Below are 17,994 nucleotides of genomic sequence, written 5' to 3' on the forward strand. Positions count from 1 at the left end.
ATGTTGATACTAATTTCAGTGCCACTTTGTTTATCCATTTGAGAATGCTATTATTCCTCAAAATTTTCCTAGTTGTCCTTAAGATTCAGTTTGTGGGTATATATTAATTAGTGAAGCAGAGATGTTTGTATGGTCTGTGATCTGCTTGAGAATGCCTTATTGAATGAACTATTTTCCTTGATTATATATTCCACAGTATAATAGAGACCAGAATTTGGTCCATTTTTTCAGATTTTGGGATGAAGCTGTTAAAAAAATTCAACCATAACAACATGTCTCTTTTGGGACATGAACTGCTGACACACTTTTTTGTTTGGCGAATCAGTGTGATAACTGAGTTTGGAAAAACACTTTCTGGTAATGTGAAAGCAGTCACAAATATGTCATCTTCTCATACCTTTATGGAAAACCAGTACAACTTAGCATTCCTGTCTGTCTTCAACAAGACTAATTAGTAGGCTAATGAGGGTAGCAGACAGCATATTTTCCTTTTGGTTTTCAAAGGAGTCAAAGGGAAAGTCAGTGTTGTTTGATTATTACTACCCATTTTCCTTTTGTTCTTTTGAAAATTCCATAATAAAATATAGAGATACAAACATAAGTGTACAACAATCAGAATACAGATCATATGTAATTAAATACAAGATTTTCTTTGACACTTGCCTTGCAAGCTCTTATTTTTGCTATTAAAAATTCCTTTACTGTATCAGAACATTTGTGCCTTTAATGCTTCTGATACATATGCATCGTATTTTGCTACTTGTGTATTTTTTTATTCTTACTCTAATTTCATTTTCATCATGGGTTTCCTGTAATATAGAGGATTTATTTTAGAAGTTTTGGTCTTTGTGACATCAATATATCAGAGTGTGTAATGTGGTTAGGTCCAATTTGGTCGAGTTTCCATTTGCAGACATTTTTAATGATCCTACATAGCATTTCTCTTAAACACAAGATCGTGTACGGTCTGTGTATATTTGACTGTACAGATTATGGTCTTTACAGATTTTCAGACTATATACAAGGTCCAGATCTTCCTGTATTACACACTGGCAAACATTTTTCAATATTCATTATTGCTAGTTCTTGTTGGAATGTTCTTCCTCTGAAATACTGCTACCTTTTAAATAAAGTGTATATATTTTTAGAGGGAAATAAGTTAGAATTCACTTTTAGAAACTGTGGTTGTACTCAACAGATATGAAAGATTTTTTTCATCATTATGTTGTGTAAAAATTGACATTACCCAATAAAAGTTTTAATAGTAGGTTTGTTCATAGTTTATATATTACTGAAATACAAATCTTAGTGATTAATTAATTTAGACTTTATATTATGATTTAGTTAGTTTGCTTGCAAAGTTTGCTGAAAACACACTGGTTTATTATCTCCCAGTTTAATTTCATTCTGCACAAGTATATCTAAGACTGTGTAAAATGAAGTAGAAACAGACTAAAGTACCAAACAAGTTAATAAACAAAGAGAACCTCAGTCCTAAGAGTGCTCATCAGGCAATTTTCAAATGATGTCTGGTTTTGTCTGGAACAAGACTGTATATTGCAGTACAGTGTCAACTATTTGCATGTCATGTTGAAACTTTAAAACCTCAGCTATTTCTTGGGATGACTTTTTTAAAAAAAGGCACAAGATGAGGATATTTTTTAATACAGGAAAAAAAAATTATTTATATGCATTTTCATTCTAATCAAGACCTCTCTTGTACTGACCATAAAATCTTGCCTTTTGGAGCTCAGAAAAATTATAGTGTAAGATGTGGGAAATTATATCCAAGAGGAGGATGTTCCATTAAGCTGAGATAATCTGAACAGTAATCATAACAGATATAATTTTGAAACTAAGTACTTGCTACAGTGTGTTTAAGAAAAGAAAGCAGACATCAGCTTGGGTGTATTTTTTGTCCCCAGAACAGTACTTCTGGTCTACTTAGATAATACATTAGAAGAAGAATCACCCATTGAGTCAGACTGTCCCTAATGTGTATATTTTGCCTTCTAGAAGTGTTCTGTCTCTGACATGCCATCAAATAATCTCATTTTGTTTGCCAGAAACACCCTTTCTTTGCATTTGGGGTGTAGAATAGTCATTGGGGTAAAGGTCTGGAGGTAGAGTTAGCAGTTCCATCTGTTAATGTGCTTAAGATATGAGTTTAAGCTTTACTCTGGACTTACACGTCAGCTGTATAAGGTTATTGGGAAGGAGTCAAAGGTGATGCTAACTACATCAATCTTTGTTTTCCCATGGATGTAGGATCTGGTGTCCTATAACTATCCTGGCCTGGTAGGCGACCTATCCTAGTATGGCCTTTGCCTTCTTTTTGATGTAGCAAAAAGAAGGAGTTGGATTTTGGATAAAATGTGCAACATCCTCATGGGTGTTTCAGATTTCTTTGTAGGTATTTGATACAGTGCAATATAATGAGGAGCTGCATTGGCTGCTGCTTGGTTTCCCAAATACTCCATACTTCCAGAAGAAGAAAAAAATACTTGAACAGCCCTGGACCTCTTCTGCCTCCACCAATATGGAGATATGCTAAATTTCTTCGTTTAAACCAATCCCAGTAAGAAGTCAGTTAGACTGTGAACTTTCTCTTTTGTTCCTTCTTAGAGATTTCTCCCCTGTTCTCCTCTGCCGTGCCCTGTGGTTGCAACAAAGGAGGAAGCATGAGAAAAAACTTGTATCACCTGCTGGAGACAGTAAAGCAGAGATAATTTTGTGCCTTTCACGTAACACTTTCAAGAATTCAACCCATAGCGTCCAAGGATTTTTTATTACCAATTGCATATAATTCTTCTTATAGATTTCTATTGCTAAAGATTGATAGCAACATGGTAAACACATGAGTTCAGGAAGAAAAAACTACCGTTTGTGATGAGGAAATAGTTTAAACAGTATGAAACTGCCAATCTAAATTTAAATGTGCCCTTTAAACAAATCCATTCTCTCTACCTCTCCTTTGCAAGTGCTGTAAAAGTGTCACTTCTGCTTTCTGTAGTTTCAGACTCTTCTTATCTCTTAACAGAGTCTGATGGAAGTATCCCATTAGCTCTTTTCCCCTTTTTCAACATGTCCAATGAAATAGGTTTACAAAAACCAGGGCAACACTGAAAAACTGCTATTTTCATGACCATATCTCTTGCCATTTTTTCAATTCTGCTCTTAATTTATTCCACACAGCTTATTTTAATAACAATAACAAAGTTTTTTATATGCACAGTATGTTTTTTTTAAAGCCCTTTTTAAAGAAGTAGGCTAAAAATTTCCAAAGGCAGCTTTTAATTTCTGGTACAGTGATGATTTAAGCATCCTAATTAAGACAAGTGAGAGCCTATTTTAGAGGTGCTGAGCATCAGCAACTCTGAGTTCTAGAGCTTTAAAGTTCAGCACAGTCAAAGGATCAAGCAGGCACATACAAGCAACTCCAAATCAGACTGCTTTTGGAAAATTTAGCGTTGTTTCTTAAGGGTGAAAGCTCGGCCCTTCAAAGTAAATTACAAATCTCCCAATGACTTCAATAGGCTAGGATTTCACCCTTTATATTTTATAGGAAAAAAGCAAGCAACATCATACAGAAGTTTCTCTTTTATGATTTTCTTGATGTTTGCTCAACCCTGGCTTCCCTTTAGGTAGGAAAAAACATGGTTTTAATTTAAACTGCATAAAAACAAATAAACAGTAGCTTAATTACAAGGGTGGATGGGATGTTTCACAATGCTTAAGCTAATGTAGTAAAACACCAAATGTTTGAAAAAACATTTTTAAAGCTCAGAAAACTTCAAACTATAGTGTGTTTTCTCCTCCCTGTTCCCAACAATGCTGGAGTTGCTAATTTTACAGCACAAATGAGAAACTGATGACAGTTTCTAGTAAAGTAGATTCTATTTATTTTGGCAGATGCCAATGGCAGCACTATAGGATAACAATTTTAACTGCTTTATCTGTAGCATTTTTTAGGTGCTTCAGTGTATGCCTGTAAGATACACTGTGTCTCTGCTCCAACTGTATGATACTGATCTTTTAACAATCACTAAGGTACGGTCATCTCATGTTCATAAGTGTGTTATGTTTGTATAAAACACATTTCTGCATCTATAATTGACCACACTATGACAATAATTTATAAAATGTTTTTACTGATTGTCATCCTTAAAGATGATATCCTTACTGATGATTCAGACATGAAAATTATTGCAATATAAAAACTGAAACACAAACACTGTATAATTTTTTAATTCATAGACAGTCTGCTGGTCTTTGAGTCACAATGTGCTAAATAAACCTTAGGTCCTATGAAATCCCCAGAAGTTTTAAATATTCTTCTGTTCTACAGATATGACATATTCAAAAATTTTATGGTGCTGTCAGTTCAAAGATTGAATGTATGCTTTAGCTATTCCAGTCTTTCCACTAGCCCATTTCTTTAGGTGTTTGCAGAACAAGAATTGGCAATAATAATGTTTATTAACATACAAAATATGGCTCTTTATTTTGCATATGTACATGTCCCATCTATGTTGACTTATTTTCCCTAATAAGATCAGATACAGAAAGGATTTATCTGATGACTCCCTGACCACTCCCTTTAGGGACTAGAGCAGAACCAAGAACTTTGTTGGTCTACATATGGAGGGTCCTTGTATGGAAGAAGGTCTTGCGAAAAATTACAGTTCAACAGCTGTTCTTTGGAGGAGTTGGATAAGTGTCACTCTTTTCTTTGAAAATTATCCTACTTATCTTCTGTCTAATGGTCAGAGATTTGAGGACAGATTTCCTTTTTCCCTGCAGGAGGTGGTGTCAGCAGTGCTCACAATTCAGCTTTTTAATTTCACTTGATGCATCAACACCAGCAGACAGACAATCAAAGGTCTTATTTCCTACTCAGGTGATTTGTTCCCTGAGCCAAGCAGCCTACTTAGAGTACAGCTACCTTTTATGGGAAGGAAGCACAAGGAAAGAAAATTTGTGGTCCCTTATTTCAATGGTTGGTTGTTTTCAAATGGGTTGGTGAAGTTGTCTGTGGCTGAAGGGTTTCATTTGTGGAGGTGAAGAATACAGACAACCTCTGATCATCATGCCCAAAGCACAACACTGGATTCCATTTTAAACTGCAAGAGTAATTTTAGAAAATTTGCCTTCAACAGATAGCAAAGGTAAAATATCAAGACTGTGGAAAAGACTTCTTCCTTTCTGTGTGCTTAGAGGTCATGTTTTCATCTGAGCTCTCCAGAGTCTCAAATTGCTCTTTTGTAAAGTATACTTCTTGCCATATGGTATCTATGCTAAATTTGAGTCATCCTGTTAAACCAATTTTTTACTGGGTTTTTAACCAACCAAAATTCTGCTAGATGCTTCTATAAATAAAGGACAGCACTGGCCCAGTGTATTTTAGCTGGATCTGCTTTTGGACACTGTAAGCTTGTTTTCAGGATTTTAAAAGTCTCTTAATAGACAGAGTGTATCCTTACCTACCCATCTATCAATTCTGCGTACATAATGTGATTACAAAATATGCTGCACTAGTCCACTTTACTTTTTGCCTGGCAATACTCCTGAGGCATGTGTTCTCGGATCAAGGGAACATTGAAAGGCCTTAAATCTGATCTCTCAGACAGCTGTGCTAATTTAACTAAAGGGGCTACAAGAGGGGATGGAGAGAAATGTATAAAATACTTGGCTGACATTTGAAAAAAGAGATAGGATGTTTTCTTGTTAACCTTTAGAGCAGCCCATTACATAAATTGTGACAATGTTCTCAGATTAAATGAGACTGTATTCTGGTTTAGCTCTAGATTTATCACTCCAGCAAATGAATTCTACTGTAAAGTCTGGCAATATATCTTTTAAAGAATGCTGTTTATCTCACTAGAGAAGCAGACTGCTGATAAATAAGGAGCACAGCCTTTTGGATAGAACATGGTAAAGATGGATTGGAAAGAAGATTCAATAGTATTGCTTTCCTTCTTCAGTGTAAGAATGTTCCATGGTATATATCTGATTAAAATTAGAGATTTCTCATAGCACTTCTGTAAGTTTTAACATGATAAACAAAAGTATATAAGAAATATTGCCTTCTCATAACATTTGATTATGTAAATTTAATTACATATGAAAAGCATTTGCACAGAATTCGATGATGAATTGTTGTTCAGTAGTAGCTTCAATTCCTAGTTACGTTTCTGTTCGCTCTGAATGAATAAATTTCACCAATTTATGTCTAGGTTGAGCACTGATACTTTAAATAATTTTATTTTAAAATCTTCTAAAATAAATACAACTTCAATGGAATTTTTTGATTTCTCAGATACTAAAACTAAATCCTGCACTAGTTTCTAAGTGGTCAAAATTTCTTTGTTTTTATTCAAACTCTGAGTAATATCAGAAGCTGAAGCATAGAGCTCTTGCAGAAATCCAAAAGGCCTATGTGCCTCTCTCGGAAGAGAGTAGAAAACAGTTTGAAAAATTATTTTAGATTAACACATGAAAATACTATGTAACAGTATGAAATGTTATCAGAGGCAGACAGCTTATAAAAACTGCTTTCTGTAAATTAATTATTCAATTTCTGTAAAACTTTATTTTAAAATATCAAGAAATTAGCTATTAATAAACTAAGGGTAATGAGCACAAACCTTGATTCCAATAGGATGAATTTTTGAAAACTAAAAAAAATTTTCAATGTTAGTCCCTAAACTGCACTCAGGAAGCTGTCATGAGTTACTTAAACTTTCAAAGGCAAGAGGTTACAGACATTGTAGTGTTCAAAAAGAAAGACCTGATTATTCAATGTGTAAAATATCAGAATTGTTATAAAGACTGTAAGTTTTAAACTGTAATTGTGTTACTCATGAAAGTAAAGCCTACTTGCCTGAATAAAGCAAAGAATAATTCTTCCTTATAGGGTAAAATTTATTTTCAGTAAAATTTTGTGTTCTGGGAAAACTGAACATAGCTGACCAAAAAGCAGAAGTATATAATCCTACCAGTCCCACATACTAATTTTGTGGAAGGTTGCAGTGTTTCGTTATTTTATCTTTATTTACTGTAGAAAGCTTGTTGGGTGATGGTGACTAATAGCTGAACATCTGGATGCAGTGACCTTTAAAAGCCTTTAGTCATTACTGTGCCCAATTAAACTCAATATCAACAGAAGTGCTTGCATTTTGACTGGACTAGTATAAATCACGTTGCAAATACATTGTGCAAACAGGGTAAGTATTGCCATCCTGGGCTCATTCCCCTCTAAATGACTTCAGCAGAATGGGTCAGGAGCTAAGGATTTGTTTTGGTTTTTGATTCCAAAGTACAAACTTTGACAATTAAGAAAATTAATTAATGAAGTTAACTGGACTAAATAGCTCAAAAACTTCAATGGGGAACAAGACTGGAATTTATCTAAATCAAACGTAAAAAAAATTATCTGGGACTCGTATCTCATCCAGAGAGAAAAAATCTTTCAAGAAAGCTTTTTAAAGGCCTAACTAGATAAGCAACCATCTCATAAAAAGGATATTAGAAGTAAACAGGGAGCCTATCTGGAATGGGAAAAGGACTGATCATTAAAGGAAGCTATACTTTAAAGGTCAAAATTGCAAACACAATGTGACAGTTTTGAAAAGTCAAGCTGTCTTTGGCTTTACAAAGGAAAATAAAACAAGTGAGCAAAAGGGTCTTCTAATAATGTCTAAGACGTGGAAGTTTGACTCCTGTTCAGTGAAGGGTAGAGATAAAAGGCAATCATCTAATGTGGCACAAAACCCCGACGTTCAACATAGGTAGAAAAAAAAAAGTGCCACATCAACAAAGGAAGTAAAGCCCAGATCTAAAGTCAGTCAGGGCACTGCGTGGGCCAGGGCTGATGGTTCCCTGGGCCTGGGCCTGGGGGTGTTGGTACTCCCCGGGGCAGCAGGGCAGGGCCTGGCAGCCAGGGCCTGTTCCTCCCAGCAAGGGCATGGCAGGCCAGGGTGGCAGCTGAGGCTGCCCCAGCCCCAGGCTTTGGGCACCTCCTTGGAGACAGTGACAGGCCAAGGCCGGGCCGGGACTTTGGCCTGCAGGCAGGGATCAGGATCCAGGCCAATGAGGGGAAACAGGGTCAGAACGAGCCCAAGATGGCCGGGCAGGGCCATGGGAACAGGGGTGGGTAAAGGCCAGGCCGGGACCTCAGACAGTGGCGTGGGCCCCCCCATGGTCAGGCAGGACAGGGCTGGGACCGGTGTCCTACAGCCTCTTTGGGGCAGGCAGTGGTGGCCCGGGGGCTGGAATGGGGTCTTGGGCTGTGGGCAGGTGTATGGAGCCCCAGGGGTGGGCAGGGACATTAGAGCCCATGAGTGCACTCAGGGGCCTGGCAGGGCTTCCTCAGTGTCAAGCACTTAAGCAAAGCAATCAGAAGCTCGATTTTTCCCATGTGCCTTTAAAATCAACAGAAAAAAAGACTCTATAAACATCAATTCAAACCCCCTATGATCTAAACTGTTTGAAAATCCCTCTCTCCATTGACGGGTAGGAGGTCTTTAGGCGGTGCCTGCGTTCGTGTGCTGTGAAGTTATATGCTGAATTTGGAAGGGCTGGTAAGCATAATTTCAGACCTTTAAGAAAATGTAGCAAGAAATAATTAAAAATTTGACAAATTGAAGATTGTCTTTTATAGCTAGAAGCTATACAATGCAGAATTTGTATTTAAAAGAAGAAAAATAATATCTTGGGTGGCTGAGGGACGATTGTTTAACCTTTGTAATATGGAACACCTGGAGGAAAGAGTAATTGAGTATTTCACAATAAACAGAAAAATGACATAATACACAATGAGTTTATCAAAATTAATCATGCCACGCCAACAGGAAGCTTTTGATATCACTGTTTTCTAGACAGTGCATATATGCAAAGATCATCTGATATTATGTCGCATAGGAAACTATTAATTTTTCTACAATTAAATTATGAATTTGCAAAGGCAAGATAACAATAGATTGTGATGAAGGTAACTGTCAGGGTAGAGACAGTGCCATTCCTTGGAGCTAATGTTGTTTAGTATTTCTAATTAGTGGCTACAGAATAAAAAGTAGACATGTTTCCATAGAGCTTGTTAATGGTAGCATGTTAGGACATGTTGAGTGTATTTAGACTGGGTGTCACATTATACTTCATAGCTACGAAAGGTCCCAGTTCTTGAACTGTTTGCATTGATGGAACAATGTGATGGAACATTGTGATACCTGGAACGTATCACAGTTCACTTCTGATTCAGATATCTGAATATCTTCTGTAAATTGAAGCTTGGCAGAGGGGAGGATGCTGTGTGCGTGGATCTTGCCCTGAGGTAGGATTAGGAGAACTCTAAACATCAAGAAGGTTAAATGCAAACATTGTCATTGAAAGAATGATGACTTAGAGGACTGAAATGCTAGGAATAAAATGAAATTCAACACTACAATGTGCCCAGACTTACCTGTGTATCTCATAACAGAGAGTTATCCTATAGTTCATCACTCATAAATGCAGAAGCAGAGAAAGATCAGGCATCTAAATTTAGGCTCTGTGAAGACTACTTGAAAGAACTCAGTCCATTTGTCCTGGTAATGCATCTCTATTAATAACAGGAAGGCAGAAAAGTATTTTAAGATAGGCTGCATTTCAAGCAGAAGAAATTGGCCATAAACACCCTTAACATGAAAACAAAACAGTAACAATATGAAGATTTCTAAGCATCAGAGCAATAAAATTCTGGAAAGTTTTTCCAATAGGACAATCGTAAAGTGAAGATTGATTTATTTATCTATTTATTTATATATTTTTAATATTTTAATTTTTTCATCATTCCTATATTGAAAGATATTCAGATGTGACTTCCTAAGAACTTTCAGAACACAAACTTTCTGTAAGTTCCTATAGTGATGAAGTTCGTAGAGTGATGCCCTTCCTTCAACCACTTTTTCTCTACGTTGAAATGAGTACTCCCAGGATATGCCAAAGAAACCCTCTTATTTCTTCATTGTGCATGTCACTTCTCTGAAGAAAATGATGTCCTTGGAATTGCCATTCCTTACTATGCTTTTTATATTAAAAGATTGTGTAAAGGTAGATTATCTGAAGACAAAAACTATATTGTTTCATTCTTTAGGAAGAAGAAGAAGCCCATAGCAGATACATACGTGTAGATTTAGTATTTATGCATGAATCATCTTGGTGAAACTCATATGATTCTTTTAATTTGCCTGCAGTATTAAGTAGTATTAACAGAAATGAAAATAATCATGCATTCAATCTGCTGTCTTTGGTAGCAGTAAAATGATAACAGGGTGAAAGAATTCAAATGTAAAATGCCTAAAAAGATGCAAAGGCTTCACAATAACAAGTCCTGTTATTCAAAACTAAAACCTGACTTTCTTACAAGCCCAACTGTGAGGCAATATGTAGCTGTGTAGCTCAACATCTGATTAGCTCTAATACTGATAACGTAAATTTGAGAGCCACATTCTGCATTTCAGTTTTACTTTCTTCTTCCTTTTCTTCTGAGAAAGATGTATTAGACCTATCCATAGTAGGCGTACTGTCCTATCATGAGCTAGCACAACTTTTCTGCACCATATATTGATGAGTGGCATTTATATCTCATTTCTTCTCCCCTCCCCCTTCTCTTTACAGTATTGGCAGGTTACAGTGAATGGTTATAGCAGTCTCACAGGTTGTGTCTAAACTGATCTGTGTGTGTGAATGTAATGTGAGTCAAAATCTCGATTCCTGGTAATTCAGATTAGGGAGTAGGGCTGGACAGTTGTTCTGATCTGATCCAATTTCCTGAGTGTTATTGTCTGCAAACCAGGAGCTGAGGGAAGAAGGGAGTATGATTTGTACCTATGATAGAATGAATGCTAATTGAACTGAAGGAAATGAGTGTTTCATTTTTTGGGCAGCATCTAGTTTTATGAATTGTCTGTGTGTCATATTTTCCCTGTGAGTTTTCCCCTCCATTTCATTCAAAAATGCATGAAGAACATTCTGTTTATTTCTAATTTCTAAAATATTTATATGCTATGTATTTGAAAAGTAAGAAAACTTTTAAAGAGTAATTTTTATTGTCTTTTTTAAAAATACTGTAATGTGTTTATTGTGTAACATGCAATAGACAACTTCTGCTAGCATTTTTCATAATGAAAGTTCAATGTATACAAAGAAACTCAACTCAAGATTCAGATACCTAAATTTAGTTGCCTATGATACATATGTTTGTGTATGAGCTGGATGTGTAAGATCCCATTACCTTCACTGGAGGTTTGCATTCATATCACTCAAACGCAGACATTAAATTTGGTTAGCTGACTAGGTTTTTTTTACTCTATTGAGAATACTGCCAAAGGACTTGATTCAATTGCTTACACATAGGTGACCAGTGCAAAATGAAATGCTGCGGAGTGTCCGAGACCATGGCATAGGATTAGAAGATATCACAGAAGATTTATGGCAGTTCGATACTCTTATGAATCAGCAGTGGGTGGTCAGGTATGTTACTCTGGGGAATCCCATCCAATGTTGATATCTTCCTGTATTTAGAAACATTATGTAATTTGTCCCCTACATTTGTAGAGATTATAATGAGTTTAGTTGCATGTAGATACTTACAAGTAGACACACAAATTCATGTGTCTAAATATCATGTCCAAATCTGGATTGGAATCCCACTCTGTCCAGATGGAAAGTAGCTTTGCAATAAAAGACCTGGGGGTCCTGCTGGACACCTAGATGAACATGAGTATCCTGGGCTGCATTAGGAAGAGTGTTGCCAGCAGGTTAAGGGAGGTGATGCTTCCCCTCTACTCAGCACTGGTGATTCCACACCTGGAGTACTTTGTCCAGTTCTGGATTCCTCAGTACAAGAGAGACATGGATATACTGAAGAGAGTCCCACAAAGGGCCACAAAGATGATTAAAGGACTGGAGTATCTCTCATATGAGGAAAGACTGAGTGAGTTGGGACTGTTTAGCCTGTAGAAGGGAAGGCTCAGGGGAGATTTTATCAATCTATATAAATATGAGGAAGAAGAAGACAGAGTCAGGCTCTCTTCAGTGCTGCCCAGTGACAGGAAAAGAGGCAACAGACACAAACAGAAGCACAGGAGGTTCTGGCTGAACTTAAGGAAACCCTTTTTTACTGTCAGGGTCACTGAACACTGGCACAGGTTGCTCTGAGATCTTGTGGAGTCTCCATCCTTGGAGATATTCAAAAGCTGCCTAGACATAGTCCTGGGCAACCTGGTCTAGGTGGTCCTGCTTGAGCAGGTGGGTTGGACCAGATGACCTCCAGAGTTCCCTTTCAACCTCAACCATTCTCTGTGATTCTGTGATTCCGCGAAAATGACAATTTTCAGTCTCATAATCTCTCTTTGGCATAGTTTCTTCCTTTATAGAATAGTAACCAGAAGAACTAACTAAAATTTTTTGAGGCCAAAATAATGTTTATAAAAGAGACTGAACATCCTCTCTAATTAAGAACACTATTGCGAGCAGAGTATTCAAAATACATGAACTCACTATGTTATATGCTGTGCATTTAAAAGTAATGCTTTGGGGTTTTTTTTCAATATTCTTGAGAATATGGGCTTCAGAACTCCTTAATTCGGGTGACTAATCTTACTTTTTATTTAAGAGCATTAGTTGAGACTTTTAAAAAAAGTACCTTCTAGAATTTACATTGAATAGAGTATAAGTAAGCCAATTAAACACACACACACACACCCCCCAAGAAAAAAAAAACAAACCCCACCTTAAACTTTTTCAAGCCATATGGATTCCATTCACAGTCAGGTACTATTTAAATAATAAATATTTCACAATTTTATCTGATGTATTTCCCTTCTGAAGAAAACAATTGTCAGGGAAATCTCTGAGGCAGAGTATAAGAAGATAGGGATTACTTTCCTGAAAACAAGTCAAGTGTCCTGAAGTTCAAAGTCAGGCTTTCTGGATTTCTTCAAGAACTACAATTCCAACTCAAGTGGTCAAATTTAGGGACTTTGATGGAGGAGATAAATGGTGTAGTGCCACAAATTAAGTGACCGTAAGGAACACATATATAAAATAATCCCTTATTCATTAATGAGTGGTTCCAATCAAGAAGAAAAGGCTGAGAGAAACAAAAATGTAATTAAGAAAGTAGTAATAAGAAAAGGCATGAAACAATATCCTCTCACAATAGACAAAAATTAAAAGCACTTACAGAATATCAGATTTCCTTTTAAATTTAATCCTCCATAAAATGTTTCTGTATGTAAGGCTAAAAATTAGTCTTCAGATTTAAATCTGGTTGAAGAGTCAAAGATAAAGGAAAATATTCGAGCACTTGATTCATGAAGTTAGACCTGTAAGCAAAACTAAATAGGCATCTAACGACTTTTAAATATTCTTGACAATTATGAACATTAAAATTAAATATAATTAATTTATCCTCTTACCTTTTCTTTCTTATAAAAAGTACCAAAAAGAAAATTATCTGAAATGCTTACTGACCTAACTATGTAAGTATCCACATAGCAGCCTTTTTCTCAGACTTTGCCTTGCTCAAACTAGAGCTGGTAAGCCTTCTTCTCCACTGCCTTCCAACAGACCATCTGGCCTCATTCTTCTTCCTTCTTTCTCCCTCCTTTAGTTTTTATTTCTTATTCCAGAGACAATCTGGTAGCAAATGTCTTATTTCTTTTTCACCCAGTCTGTGACTTCCCCACTTCAGATACACCCAGCACACCTGTGGAAATAAAAGAAGGGATGTGTCATTATTGACTTTTATAATGAAAGAACTGAACTCTGTAAGTGATCTTAAGTTGATGAAAAAAATTGCACATCAAACTGATATTATCACAAGACAAAATATGATAAAGACATACAAATCAGACCAGTTGCTGTTTTCAAACGATATTGCTTCATATGCTACAGTGAAGTGACCAGATTTATACCCTCCTGAGAACCTGTTTCTATATGAATCCAACCTCTGCAAAGGATATCTCTCTATATATGTTTATATAAGTTACATAAGTAAGGCATAGAATAAATCTGTGTTGTTTAGGACACTGAAGAGCAGAGTCCTGAGACAAGACATGCAGCCTGTTGGCTTGGAGTCATGGTTTCAGATATGACTGGAAGGTGTCTCAGTGTAGACCTCAGAGCCTCCTGCCTCAGGAAGCCCCACTAATTAAAATGCTGCTGGACTTGTCTGGACAGGCCCTCCATGAGGCAGCTTTGTGGATGGTAAGAAATATGACATGCCTTTTCCATGGAAAGGAAGAGCTCTTTAAGAAATTTGCAAACATCACTACAGACTCGGAAAGCAATTCAGGGTTTCAAATGAAAGAAAAAGCTGCAGGCAGTGAAACGGCATGGACCTCACCTCACATGTATACTCTAAGTTGTTAAAGGTGGGATTTTTAATAGCCCTTGCAACTGTTCATAATAAAATCAATTGGCAGGTTTTACCCTAGATACCTTGAGGCAGAAACAGGCTAGCACTGAGTGGCAGTGATAACACAATAAAGCAAAAAAAAAAATCCTTCTGGAATGGCCCTCTGTGCAAACCCTTGGATTATCACACGTTCCTGAAAATGTCTGTGATAATTTGCTATGACTACAAGGAATTTTTGTTCCCATTTACTGCATGTTTCAGCAACGGCAACCACTCAGATCCTATATTTTGTGCATTTGTTATCTACTGCCTTGTAGGTTACTCTCAAAGAAAGAAACAGCATGTCATAAAAGACTATACATTATCAGTGGTGACGATAGCAAATAAAAACTGCAAGGTGCTATGATGTATTTACCTTTGACTGCAAGATCCTCTGTTTGGATTTAACAAATTAGCTTCTCAGAAATTTGCTCATCTGAACAGCAGCTGTTTGCCATATGGATCAAAACTGCATTTGGCAAACGGAATAGTTTCCTCATGCCCATCTGATTTTCGTGTACAGTCATATATCTGAATGTTTAAGGGAGGAGTTTGCTGGTCTGCTGAGGGTGGTTCAGCTGAGAAGTGTTTATTTTGAATCGCAGTTTTCTTTTGCTTTTTTTTTTCTTTTTCCCAGAAGATTCTCCTCCTGTAGAAAACTTTAAACAAAACAAAAAGCCCTAAACCCAAAACTTAATAATCGGAGGAAAACGAAAGGCAGTGGAAAAGTGAGGGAGAAATATCTTTTAATCTTAACAAAATAAGCCAAAGAAAATATTCTGGGTAAAATTCTGGCTCCAAGGAAGTAAGAAACACTCTATTTCTTGTATCTTCTAAATATTTGGTTACTATCAATAAAACCAATAATTTAATTAAAGAATAAATGATGATGATGATGACCGCCAGTTATAATATTAGTGCAAGAAACATTAATAGTAGTAACACTTTGAAATGTTGACAAGGAAGTTCCCAATTTTGCTAATTATGCTTTAAGTCCATTAAACAGGATTATGCAAATATAAAGAAGAAATGCTCTTTCCCTGTATGGGTTATAATTCTATGAGCACATTTTTTTTTTTTTAGTTATAGACTTCTAGCACTGCTCATGCAAAGCTGTCACAGCAGATTTCATGCTTTTAATGAATGAACAGAGCTTCACAACACCTTCTGGATATTATGGGTAAGGATTGTTGAAACCAGTAAGTAAAGCAAGTGAGACTAAGAAATTTATTCATGGACATAATGCATATCCAGATTTGCATGTTATGTTCACATGCTCCCATATGGATTCCTACACTAACAACACAAATCGCAGAACATTAGAGAGATAATAAATTAGGTAATGTATAATTGCGGATTCATTTATAACTTCAGTGTGCTGTCCTCATGACCAAAACACTGATTTCATTGACCTCTTGATCCATGACTTATCTAATAAGAACCATAGCTACACAGGAAATTAGAATAAGAATTTTTTTTTAACTTTTCTAGGTTTTTCCTAGAAAATTATGAAATATCAAAATCTGATATTTTGCGGAACTAGTATTAAAAATGTACTGAATTGTCATAATTAAAATTGTTCATTCTATTTTTAATTCTATTATATTTTATAGTTCTTTCTGCTACACATTCGTTCTGATTTTAATTTAAAATATCTAGAAACTTCTTCAAACTGGAAAATGTAATTTTAAATTCTGATATCTGTCAAAAAGTTCAGATTATTTTGTAATTGCATAGCTCCTTAAAAATAGAATAAAGAGACTTGTAGAATATACCTTTTCTTCAGTTTTGGATTTGATTGCATTCTGATTTTAAAATATCTGACCTTCAGTTTTCCAGTCTTAATTAATGTTCAGGATTCTGTAAGTAGTTTGATGTAACTTCTATTATGCACTAGTATATTAGCAATACAGATAATTTCTTTGTTGATAATATTCTGTAAGTTTAATGCATTCAAAATAATATTCTCAATTAATCATATAAATGTTTCAAATCTCCTGATAGATTTTATCATTCTCTTTTTGGAACTCTGTTGTCATCAGTTGTGATAAACTCAACAAAGAATGTAAAAGGCAAGGACTGTATTTTTTTTTAAAAAACAAACCTAGGAAACTAGTCCTCTAAAAGGAATCTGTAACCCAGAACTGGATGTCTGAGCTACTTAGACAAATTTTAAAAGTTGCATCATATTCCAAATTGCAAATATTCCCTTACCTACCTTTAGTCACATTGGTACATTCACATAACAGAGTAGGACAATTCAGAGGCACTGCCTTTGGCTACTGAAGAAATATATGCATGCTAGCATGGTGCTATGCCTAACAGCCTTAGCCTAATATCAGAAAGTGTAATTAGCTCAAATCCAGCACAGGAATGTCGTGCCTTTCCTATTTCTCGTTCTAGAAACGGATAGGTGCAATCTTGGAGATACCTTTGCATATGTCAGTGGAGATACATTGAAAGTGGATGCTAAACCAAGAAGTGAACTGGAAAAGCTTAAGTATGAGGGTTGATCCACGTGTTTCTCCAGAGTTAAATTCTTGATTCATGGTTTCTTTTCAGTGTCAGGGAATTAGAACCCTTAGGTGAAACAACAGACATTTAAAACAAATATTGAAATACTGCAGCTAGGGTCCTTCTTTTCTTTTGCTGTGGTGTATGTAGAAGAACACTAAGGAAATGTGAGTTAATAGTTCATTGTCCCCCAAAATTGTTATCAACAATTTAAGACTTAAGAAATCTTCATTTCATCTTGCTGAGTTGCAGGCTGTACTCAAGCCTGAGTGCTGTACTGAGCCATTGTTCTATCTGTCTTTCAAACCAAGATGTGAAGTCCATAGTAAATTTTCTATAAATTCCTGAGGATCCTGTATTACATCATAAACATAAGAACATGGCAGTTTCATGTGAGTCCACTGATTTCAAGATAGTTTTCTCATTCATTAGAACACTTCTGATGCACTAGAACAACATAATTTTTGTCCTTTACCTACTTTTTGCCTCGTTGGATGTGTTTCCTTAATTCTTAGCATTTTTTTCCTATTGTTCTCATCTGATAATTTCATTATCTTCTTGCAATCAAAATCAATGAGCAAATTTCAGCTAAAAGGAGTTATGCTGAAGACACTCAGAAGGGTAGGCATCTGACCGAGACGAAGTAAATACTTCCAGGATACTTTGAGGGCAACCTGAAAGATGCCTAGAAAGTGTATTCTATCCAGTCAGATCAATTATGCCCCCAAATGCCTATTAATTTCTAGTAATGCTACAATGAAAGCTAAGTGATTACCTCAGACATAATTGTCAAAAACATAGATATCTAGCATTAGATAAAATTAATACCACCCAAAATTAATAGCTAGGTAGAAGTGAGAGACTGATGTAAACATTTCCATTGGGAAAAGAGCCTTTAGCGTGCAGTCATTATATGTTTTAAGTTTGTTTGTGACCAGTCAATATGCATACGCCATGTTACATGGCAAAATGGTGTGTGTGATTTTCAGCGTTCACCACTGAACCCACTGCCTCCAGCCCAGCTGGTTGCTGTGGGGTGT

At 36.1% G+C, this 17,994-nt stretch overlaps 1 protein-coding gene across 1 annotated transcript in view; it reads left to right on the plus strand.

Annotated features, from left to right (window-relative positions):
• The first annotated feature begins 11,413 nt into the window (after positions 1-11,413).
• The window catches only part of HGF (hepatocyte growth factor), a 79,434-nt gene continuing 72,853 nt past the window's right edge, over positions 11,414-17,994 (plus strand). The window contains exon 1 of the mRNA XM_068400594.1: positions 11,414-11,511. Within this exon, the coding sequence (XP_068256695.1) occupies positions 11,414-11,511 (98 nt within the window). The remainder of the gene's footprint in view (positions 11,512-17,994) is intronic.

The sequence above is a fragment of the Nyctibius grandis genome, chromosome 5 (genome assembly GCF_013368605.1).
Source record: "Nyctibius grandis isolate bNycGra1 chromosome 5, bNycGra1.pri, whole genome shotgun sequence".
NCBI classification, from domain to species: domain Eukaryota; kingdom Metazoa; phylum Chordata; class Aves; order Nyctibiiformes; family Nyctibiidae; genus Nyctibius; species Nyctibius grandis.